This window comes from Rutidosis leptorrhynchoides, chromosome 7 (assembly GCF_046630445.1).
Source record: "Rutidosis leptorrhynchoides isolate AG116_Rl617_1_P2 chromosome 7, CSIRO_AGI_Rlap_v1, whole genome shotgun sequence".
NCBI lineage: Eukaryota > Viridiplantae > Streptophyta > Magnoliopsida > Asterales > Asteraceae > Rutidosis > Rutidosis leptorrhynchoides.
The window spans coordinates 35,566,105-35,577,132 of record NC_092339.1 but is presented as its reverse complement, the minus strand read 5'-3'; the positions used below and the strand labels follow the sequence as shown (position 1 = coordinate 35,577,132).

The window sequence follows — 11,028 nt, the reverse complement described above, 5'->3', positions numbered from 1 at the left end:
TGTGGTCCTCCACACTGCTCACAACTAATTCGTATTGAGTGAATATCTTTAGTCATCTTTTTCATTCGTCTCTCGACAGCATCTATCTTTGCGGAAATAGAATCAAAATCATGGCTAGAATCGGCTCTAGCCGCTTTAGATGATCTAACGATATCTTTTTCTTAATGCCACTCATGTGAGTGGGAAGCAGTGTTATCAATAATTTTGTAAGCTTCAGTTACGGTTTTCTTCATAATGGAACCACCAGCTGCTATATCGATGTCTTTTCTTGTAGTGATGTCACATCCTTGGTAGAATATTTGTACTATTTGATAAGTGTCTAAACCAAGTTGCAGACATCCTCTTAATAACTTTCCAAATCTTGTCCACGCCTCATATAGAGTTTCATTTGGCTTCTGTGTGAACGTAACAATTTCTCCTTGAAGTCTTACGGCTTTAGATGCCAGAAAGAATTGTTTAAGAAATTTTTCAACTAAAACATCCCATGTATCAATCGCCCCTTCAGGTAACGATTCTAACCAATCTTTGGCTTCTCCCTTTAAAGTCCAGGGAAATAACATGAGATATATCTGTTCATCCTCCACTTCTCTTATTTTGAATAAAGTACAAATCCTATTAAAGGTACGAAGATGTTCGTTTGGATCTTCCTTCGGCGCACCACTAAATTGGCATTGATTAGTTACCATGTGTAGGATTTGTCCTTTGATTTCATAATCTGGCGCATTAATGTCTGGTTGAGTAATTGCGTGACCTTGGCCAGTGCGTTTAGCTCTCATTCGGTCTTCCATACTTAGAGGTTCCAGATTTTCCATTATTGAGTTTGTTGAATCTGAATCACTAGAGGATTCTGATTTAATGGTTTGTTCCTCAACAATCTCTGTTTGAATGATTGGTGGTTCCGGAGAAAATATTAATGGTTCGGAATCTCTGAATTGTCCCTGAATATCCTCCGGATTCTCAATTGTGAGGTCGGGTTCAAAAAATGGATTATCGGAAATTTGAATTGGAGTACTTGGTCGACTTGATGACGATTCTAAAGAAAAATCAACGGCGACAATATTGGCTAGATGTCTTGATCGAGTTACAGGTGGTGAACGTATAAAAGGTGGTGAACGTTTTGCTCGGTGCATTCACTGAATATCCTATTAGTTATAAAAATAAAAATTATATAAGTTATCAAATTAATAGACTTTTCTGATTTTTCCCACGTTTTGAATAGCCAATTGATGCAGCAGGTAGCCAGGACCCTTTAAATCGGAAACCCACAACTCGCCACTAACAAATCCAACTATTACTACGAACCAGAAAATTTTGGATGTCTATCAATTTAACCGCTTAAAATAATTTTTCGTTTTGAATTATTAGAGAAGAAGTAGAGAAAATTCTAAGTCCTAAAAACTAGAGCGTCGAAAAGAAAAAGAAAAAGTGCGTCGAAAAATAAGAGGTCGAAAAATAATAAGAAGGTAGCGCGTCGAAACTTAAAAAGGAACTTAAAATTTATAAATAGCGTCGCAAAATTCTAAAGCACCTAAATCTTAGTCTAAAGAAAAAGCACTTAAGGAATTTTACGGCAATGCCTAAAAAAATCTAGAAATCAAAATAACTACGGCAAAAACTATGGCTTAAAACTAAATACGAGCGAAAAATACAAATATTACGAATAAACGATTAAAAAGGTACGAAATAAAAATAAAACTTAAAGTTGTAAAAAAAATACAATTTTTATAAAAATATTATTTTTATATTTTTTATTTTATAAAAGTATTAATTTATATATTAATAAAACTAAATAAAACTTAAAAATACAAATTTAATTAACTAATTAATATTAAATATAAACCCTAATTATAATTAATAATAAATAATTTAACCCTAATTTCGGAATTAATGCTGCAATGTTTGACCTGTCAGACACCTCCGCGAGTGCGGATATCCTCAGTTCAAAAACTCCGCGAGTGCGAAGGATGCAGGTTCAGTTGAAGTGCAGGTCGAAAAAATTACAGGTTCAGTTATATTTCTTTTTTCTTTTTTTTTATTACTTTTTTACTTTTTGTTTTTAATTTTCTGTATTTATTTTATAGAAAATGTTTTATAATATAACTAAAACTTATATTTTGAATAAAAATTACTTATTAGTATTTTATAACTAAAAATATATTATTATTTTTTTAGACTTATATATATATATATATATATATATATATATATATTTTTTATTTTTATATTTTTGATATTTAAAACTTATGTAAAAAAAATAACTTAAAAACTAATTTTTTTTAATAGCGTCTCGCTTCGGCGTTAAGTGTTATTCCCCGACAGCGGCACCAAAAATACTTGATGGTAAAGTGAATGGGTGCTAAATACTATAATATTTTACTAGGAAATACTATTAAATACGATACAATTTTACACAAGTTATTTATTTATTTATAGAGTGGATATACCTAAACCTTGCTACAACACTTATAGGCAGTGTACCTAATCGTAGAGTAGTGTAGTTTTTAGTAAGTCCGGTTCGTCCACAGGAAACTAGCCAAGTTTAACGCTATATTTTTAAAACTAAATTTGTATATAAATATATATATAAATATAAAAAGTATTATTATTATTATAAAAGGGGATTTTTACCGTTTAATGACCGGTTTGTCGATTTTATGTCTTAAGTCGCAGTTAAAACCTAATGTAAAAATATATATATATATAACTTAATTTAAAGCATAAAGTAAATGACAATAATTAAAGTGCGATAAATAAAAGTGCGATAATTAAAATGACAATAAATTAAAGTGCGATAATTAAAAGTGCAATTAAATATGAAATAAAGGAATTATGCTTATTTAAACTTCCGTAATCATGATGTTTGACGTGTTGATTTTAGTTTATTATCATGGGTTAATTGCCCTTTGTCCTGGATTATTCAATATGTCCATACGGTTTTGTCCATAATAGTCCATCAGTCATAAATATAAAGTGCGAGAGTCTTCGTCAAATTATCCTTATACCCGAAGTCAAATATTCCAACTAATTAGTGATTCGAATTGTAACAAGGTCTTAATACTTTGTTTAATGAATACACCAGGTTATCGACTGCGTGTAATCCAAGGTTTTATTTCTTTGTTAACAATTACACCAATTACCCTTGAATGTAATCCACCCTTATTTCAACTAGTCCATTAACTATTAATCCAGTTCTGTGTCCGGTAAAATGAACAATTATTGGTATTTATAGATATCCCGCCCACCATACCTGATTAAGCGCATGTGGTTATTTATAGATACGTCAAATTATAACCTTTATATTAAATTAACGATGTATCGTTAAGTTAATATAAAACCCATTAATAGCTCATAGTCTAATTTCCACAAGTGTCGTTCTTTTATCCAAACCCCAATTATGGTCCAAAGAGCCCAATTACCCAATTTTAATATTTAGCCCAACATCACGATTACTTCGGCATTAAATAAGCATAATAATAACTTAGCTACGAGACATTAATTTAAAAAGGTTGAACATAACTTACAATGATTAATAATAGTGTAGCGTTACACGGACAGAATTTCGACTTACACCCTTACAACATTCGCTAACATACCCTTATTATTATTAAATTAAAATTAAAATTATAAATTATATATATATATATATATATATATATATATATATATATATATATATATATATATATATATATATATATATATATATATATATATATATATATATATATATATATATATATATATATATATATATATATATTACGTAGAGAGTGAGAGATAGATTAGAAAGATGTGTTTTCGTTGTGCAGAATTCGTTGCCTTTTATAGGCCCACATTTTACTGTGCAGCTCCGCGAGTGCGGAGTTTTTACCCTTTACAGCTCCGCGAGTGCGGAGCTTCGGATTCCAGCTCACCAAATTTTGGATCCTAGCTTTGTCGACATATTTATTATATATATATAATATATAAATAATTTATATAATTATTTATATATTATATTTTATTCTTGTGCATAGTTGACTTGTAATTTTAGGTCCGTTGCGACGCGCATTTACGCCCGGTTTATGTCCCGGTTCCGGATTTTCGAACGTCCTTTCGTACGCGTAGATATCTTGTACTTTGCGTTTTGCGGCTCGTACTCTTGTAATTTTTAGACGTTTCTCATCAATAATTTGAACTTCTTTGATTGTACTTTGTACTTTTTAGCTTTTTGGTCGTTTGCGTCTTCAATTCGTCGAATCTGCCTTTTGTCTTCACCTTTTATTATTTAAATGAATATCACTTGTAAATAGGACAATTGTAACTAAAAGCTTGTCTTTCTTGAGGGATAATGCTATGAAATATATGTTCATTTTTAGCATTATCAGGGAACAAGTGTGAGGTCTAGACTATTATGAACTTGGATTGGTATACATTCATAGGCTGAATGTGGAGCAAGGTTGCAGCCAAGGTTCATAGATATTTGTGGGATACAAATATTGGAAGACCCGCTCTCAAGATTTACTGAACGGAGCCTTTGTGGTTGATCACATGTAATCTTGAGTAAAGGCGAATATCATTGTATCCTCTGACCTGAGATACATATTGGGTTCGGATATTTACCAAGTATTGTGCCTTGATTCTTTCCTTTGCTATTCTGAAATATGGTAGTTCATAAGGAAGAGCTCAGGTATAATACAAAGTATGTATTTAGGACGTATGTAGTCAAGATGGAATTTGTCCCTCTTATTCGTTGAGAGTCAGATGTCTAAGGCCTGATAAAGTTAAGTCTAGAAGAGAGTGATCACTCTGTATCTCTTGAATTTAACATGACATCTAAGACAAAATGATGTAATGGAAGATTCACCTATTCATGTTCGAGTTGGGATCTCGAAAGGGATGATGTTATTGAATGACACAAAGTCATAACATATTGGGGGTGATGAACGGTCGTTAGGTGGTATCCATCACTTGCATCAATTTCTTATGTTTCTCGTACAAGTGGGAGATTGAAGGTATTTTGTATGCCAGAGAGACATATTAAATTGATGTGGCTAATATGTTTTGATCCAAGTCGGGTCATACCCAATAACAAGCTTACCGACACCTTATTCATATTTGATCTTTGCGATTGGATCGTTGATTAAATATGTAACACTTGAATTTTAGAAAACGGTTTCTAAAATAATATTACTTGATATGTATATATACATAAATTATGGAATAATTTATATAAAAAGAATTTAATTATTTATAGGTTAAATAAATAATTATTTTATGTTACATTTTATAAATTGGTTTTATAAAATAATGTATACATAAAAATAATGTGCAAGTATTATAAATTTATTTATAAAAATTTACTTTTATAAAAATTTAAATTTATAACAAAGAGTTGCAAGTGGCATTGGAAATGGTTCTTTTGCATGCATTTTGATTGGTCAATGGTGGAAGTACTTCTCTTTTCATGTGCATATGATCTAGCCACGAGAAGGAACCAATACACATACATGCAATAACAAATATCAAGTTAAAAACTCTCTTCTTTTCTTCTATATGCTGGCCGAAATTTTTGAAAAAAAAAAGAGAGTTCTTGAGTTTATTTAGAAGCTCATTTCAAGTGTAAAATAAATCCTAACCAAAAGCAAGGGTGTTGGGGTTAAAAGCTTGAGGTATTACTCTTTTGAGGCTTCAAATTAGAAGTAGTTATTCCATAATTTTCATCATCATCTTGTTCATTCAAATCCACCCTCAACAAGCTTGAGGAGGTATAATCTCTTTACTCTCTTTAGTTTGTAAGTATATTTCACAACTTAATCCTACTTGGGATTTAACTTTAATTGGTTAAAGTATAACATGTATAAAATCGGTTTTACACGCTTCCGTAAAGTTTATTTCTTAAAATGGGTTTAAGTATTATGAACATGTTAAATCCCAACAAAACCTTCCATCTTTTCATTAAAAACTCCATTCATTTGGAGCTTTCTTCACAACATTCAATTTTTTTGACTAGAAAGTCAACAATTTGACTCGAAAAAAGTTATGATGAATTTATTATAGATTTGGGACGAAGTTATTAAATTTAACAGTAAAATCGAAGTTACCTAAAAATTATACTAATTTTAAATTTAAATTATAAACCAAAAAAAAAAAAGTGTAAAGAAACTAAGGCACTTGCAAATTGGTTTAGTACGTCACGACGATAAAAAGAATTATATATATTTTTTCGAAATAATTGTGCCGTTAGTCCCTCCATTATATTCCAAAAAGCTAACAGCGTCCCTCAAGTTTTTATTTTTGGCTAACAGCATCCTTCCATTATCTCATTTAAGCACACCGAGTCCCTCCGTCTAAATTTCGTTAAAAATCCGTTAACCCTTGACATGTGCATTACATGTGAGGGTAAAATCGTCTATTTCCCTCTCTTTTAGCTACTTTACATCTGTATTCAGTCTCAATGAGTTTCTTTCTTCTCAATGGGTTTCTTCCTTCAATGCAAGAACAGAATTGGCATGGATTTACATACTTTGCATCCACCCAATCAATCCATAAGCTTTAAAATTAACTAAAAAAGAAGCTAACTATCACTAAAACAATTTCCAATATCAAACATCATCACAATATGCTTATTAGGGGTCTAAATGAACTTGAAAATTTGAAGTCTTTAGACTTGATCTGCACTGCACTCCATTTCAATGCAAGAACCACTTTGGCCATTATGCACGTAGCTAAGACGGCCCAACATGTGCAAGTCCCATTGAATACAACATCATTCCGTACTATCCAAATTGCCCATATAGAATTCGGCCCAATTAGACTCCAAAACCCGTTAAGCTTTTATTCACATAACGCAATTCCACTCATCCACATATATTTCAACCCATGAGAATCATCCAAAATCTCCAAATCACAAACTTTGACTTGTTGCTTTGACTAAAATTATAACATTTTCTGTAGGATCCACCAACCACTTTCAAATTGCACAAACTTCATGGACTTTGTAAACTAACATTATTTTATGATCTACTCAATGCAACACAAACAATAAGATGCATAACTTCTATCCAGAGACAATGTTCAGCAACCACTTTTTTATTTTTTTAATTTCTTTTATCTTTTTAGATGCAGCGGGTTAGAATGTGACTAGACTCATGACTTTGGTTTAGTCACGCGTTCGTTACTATCAAACATGCCCTCTAGAAAATTCTTGAAAACCTCCTTTTGTTTAAAACTTTTCTTAGGGTTTAAAATCTTACCACTTACTTTAATTGACTTTTTATTTAATTAATAATTAATAAAAAGTGAAGCAAACATATTTAATAAAGCCAATTTAATTAATAATTAATATTAATAAACAAAATTGAAACAAAAGCTAATTTCATAACTAAACTGACAATATCAAACATCTATCAAGTTAATTTTATTTGTAAATAAAAAGATTAAACCAACCCATTTGTTAAAAAAAATCACAGATCTGAACAACCACCGGCAGTTTCTATTTTACCAAAAAATGTTCATTCCGGCCAGAAATTGGGTACGTTGGTTTTTGCGAAATCGTCGAACAGCCACAAAGTAGCAAACGCCAACACCTTCTTCATATGAACTTCAACATTTAAATCTCGATTGAATCTGTTTTTGATGATGAATCCTTTACAAAACATATTGTAAATTCTTCACATAACATTCGTCAATCATTGCATAAACAATAAAAATCAAGGATTTCTCGAATTGGATTCATGAACGCGTGGTTGACTTTTAACTCCGAAGTTTGACCTTCAAATTCGATCTCAAATCATGATGATATGATCTGAAGTTTTGCAGAAACATTCACATAATGATTGTAAATAACTTTGTAATTTTAGTTTCTGCAAAATTATTACGAATTGTTCTGTGCACATACGACGTTTGAATTTATAACCTCGAAATGATAAACTTCTAAATCGGTTTAAGCTTTGCGGTTAAAGGGATGAAGTTGATCAACGAACTTGAATCTGGACGAACTATGATCTGTTTTTGTTGATCTATGAATCTAACTTGCGGATGATGATGATGGAGAGATATAATTGATGAGAGAGATATAATCGATGATAAGCAGAGCTATTTCTTATTCCATTTGTCTTATTTGTAGGAAGAAGTGATGAGTTTTAGTTTTCATATATACGAGATAGAATATAGATCTGGAAACAAAACCCTATTTGGTGGTATTGATGAAATGTGATTGCAGGTTTCTTACAATCCTTAAAATGCAATATGAGATGTTCAAGATCTAGTCATCGTTAATCATTAAATAAAAAAGATATGGAAATAAAAAATAATTAAAAGGGAAAAGGAATTAGATATGGAGACTAAAAAGACGATTTTATCCTCACATGTAATGCAGGAGGGACTTGGTATCTTAAAATGTGATAATGAAGCGACGCCGTGAGAAAAAAAAAATAAAATTTTGAGTGACGCTGTTAGCTACGGCACAATTATTTCTATTTTTTCAAAAGATATAATAAAAATATAATGAATTATTGGCACTGAAATTAATACTCCATTTGATTGATATAGTTTAGAAAATACTAGCACTATAAAAAGGTAACAAACTTAAAAGAAGGAAAAATAACATAACATGGGATGGGCGATAGCTTTGCACGGCGGAGCCGGAGATATTCCGTTAAATATACCGGTGGAACGACGTCAGCCTCGTGAAGCAGCCCTCCGGCGTATAATTGAGATCGGTGTCTCCAAACTTAATGCTAAATTCTCTCCTTTAGATGTCGTTGAACTTGTGGTATTTTCATCTTCATTCTAAATTGTAACACATTCATTAATACCAGTTACTACTGTTAATTGCATAATTGATTACTTATATCTTCGATTTATACTGTTATCATATTACCATGAGTGTAGTTAGCTTGACAGTTAGACCGATCCTAATTATTAAATTATAATTTTGAATGTTTAGTTTATTACTCATGATAACAATGATAATTGCATTTGTTGTAATGATTGTGACAAACATACACCTGAAAATTATCATTTTCATTTTGATTTTTGATTATTTAATTTTGAGCTTGTTGAGTGTTCATTTTGTGTATCCTCTCTGTTTTGATCTATTTCTATCGGTATAATAAAAAAGGTTTTACTTAAAATGATAGTGATTGCAATTTGAGAATATGAGTATTATGAACTGAAATTAGCATGAAAATTATGGTATATTTTGGAACGAATTAAGAGATAACTTACAGTCTAACAGTAGCATATTTCAATTTTGATTCCAAATTTTGTACATGTTGATATATATATATATGAGATCATGATCAAACACAAATGATTTTCGAAAAAAAATGTGAATCAATGGTTTTAGTATAGTTCACTTCTGTTGATGGCCTTTTGTTCATTTTTCGATTGTATTAACTGTTAACTATGTGTAAGTAGGTGCGTGAACTTGAAAATTGTCCGTATTTCAATGCTGGTAAAGGATCTGTTCTAACCACCAATGGGACTGTTGAAATGGAAGCGTGTATCATGGACGGGAACACAAAGAGATGCGGTGCGGTTTCTGGTGTCACGACAGTTGTCAATCCCATCTCTTTGGCCAGACAGATTATGGAAAAAACTCCTCATATTTATCTTGCGTTTGACGGTGCTGAGGCTTTTGCAAGAGAACAGGTAACTGACATGTGCATCAACTTTAAAAACGCATAACTTGATAAATTTAGGCAAATTGAATGACTATAGATACGGAGGAACATATGTGATCCTAATCAATGCGTTAAAGTGTGTGGTGATGATAATTGGGCAGATGAATGGTTTGAACTTCAATCTCTTCGGACTAGGAGATGTTACGATAAAATATATGTTACCATGCCCCGAGTCCCAATTTGTAGCACAAAGTCAGACCGAGGAGAGGACCTGACCATATATTTTAGTTAGGTTTTTTTGGTGTCATTTCGGTTCGGTCCGGTCCAAACGGAAGACTGAAAATCTGGCAAAATGTGGACCGAGGACCGGACTGAAATAGCTCGGTTCGGTTCGGGATTGGTTTGGTTCCTTGTTTTTTCCCACGATATGCTCACCCCTAACGATATTGATGTTTCTTACAATTTAGTACATCTATTGTCATATGCTAATGCATTCCTGATGTAAATAAGGTTGTAATTACATCGTTCAGGGGCTTGAAACTATGGATAAGAGTCATTTTATAACTCCTGAAAACATTGAAAGACTAAAGCAAGCCAAAGAAGCAAACCGAGTTCAGGTATGACCGTTTTACCATTCATAAGTATACGGGGCGAAATTTCACCACTAACTATTATATTCTACACGTATTGCGCATAATGCATCTCTTATTTAACTTGTAGCAAGATTATACACAACCCATTAAAACCGAAGATCAAAAGGAGCCACCACTTCCGGATGGACTTAGCAAACTTGGAACCGTTGGGTGTGTGGCTGTAGACAATCTAGGGAACCTAGCCGCTGCAACGTCCACCGGTGGTCTAGTCAACACAATGGTTGGAAGAATTGGAGACACACCGGTTATTGGTGCAGGCACTTATGCTAATAAGTTTTGTGCCGTTTCTGCAACTGGCAGAGGTGAAGCCATTATACGTGAGACTGTGGCTAGAGATGTGGCTGCAGTTATGGAATACAAAGGGCTAAGTCTGAAAGAAGCAGCAGCATATATTGTTCATGAGGTTGCACCAAAAGGAACCACTGGTTTGGTTGCTGTGTCTCCTACTGGTGAAGTTGCTATGCCTTTTAATGCGACAGGTATGTTTAGAGCTTGTGCTACTGAAGATGGGTTTTCGGAGATTGCGATTTGGCATTCTGAATGATAGTTATGTTTGGTTTGCGGTTAGGAATCATATATGAGTATATGTGTATTAGTACTGGTTGCTGTGTATCAGATTATGATTCTTATCTGTCAATTGTCATTTATGCGTTCTTATTGCTATACCACATTTGTGACGACTTACTGCTTAAGGTGCGTTTATGTATTATTGAAGTAAGAAAAGGTCAAGAAGTGTATCAAATTTCAACGCCAAGTTACTAATTGCA

General features: G+C 32.3%; 1 protein-coding gene across 1 annotated transcript; it reads left to right on the top strand.

Moving 5' to 3' along the window:
- The first annotated feature begins 8,593 nt into the window (after positions 1 to 8,593).
- Positions 8,594 to 10,990, top strand: LOC139857978 (isoaspartyl peptidase/L-asparaginase 1). The gene is made up of 4 exons (XM_071846826.1): positions 8,594 to 8,755; positions 9,403 to 9,636; positions 10,139 to 10,225; positions 10,329 to 10,990. Exons 1-4 carry the CDS (start codon positions 8,594 to 8,596, stop codon positions 10,803 to 10,805), a joined length of 960 nt encoding a protein of 319 aa, XP_071702927.1. The 3' UTR covers positions 10,806 to 10,990.
- Positions 10,991 to 11,028: the final 38 nt, after the last annotated feature.

Bases quoted from the DNA above. Each gene is read 5' to 3' on its own strand.
- LOC139857978 (XM_071846826.1), top strand. From the start codon at position 8,594: ATGGGATGGGCGATAGCTTTGCACGGCGGAGCCGGAGATATTCCGTTA. The intron at 8,756-9,402 runs GTATTTTCATCT...ATGTGTAAGTAG, and splicing joins TAGATGTCGTTGAACTTGTG to GTGCGTGAACTTGAAAATTG. The intron at 10,226-10,328 runs GTATGACCGTTT...TTTAACTTGTAG, and splicing joins AAGAAGCAAACCGAGTTCAG to CAAGATTATACACAACCCAT.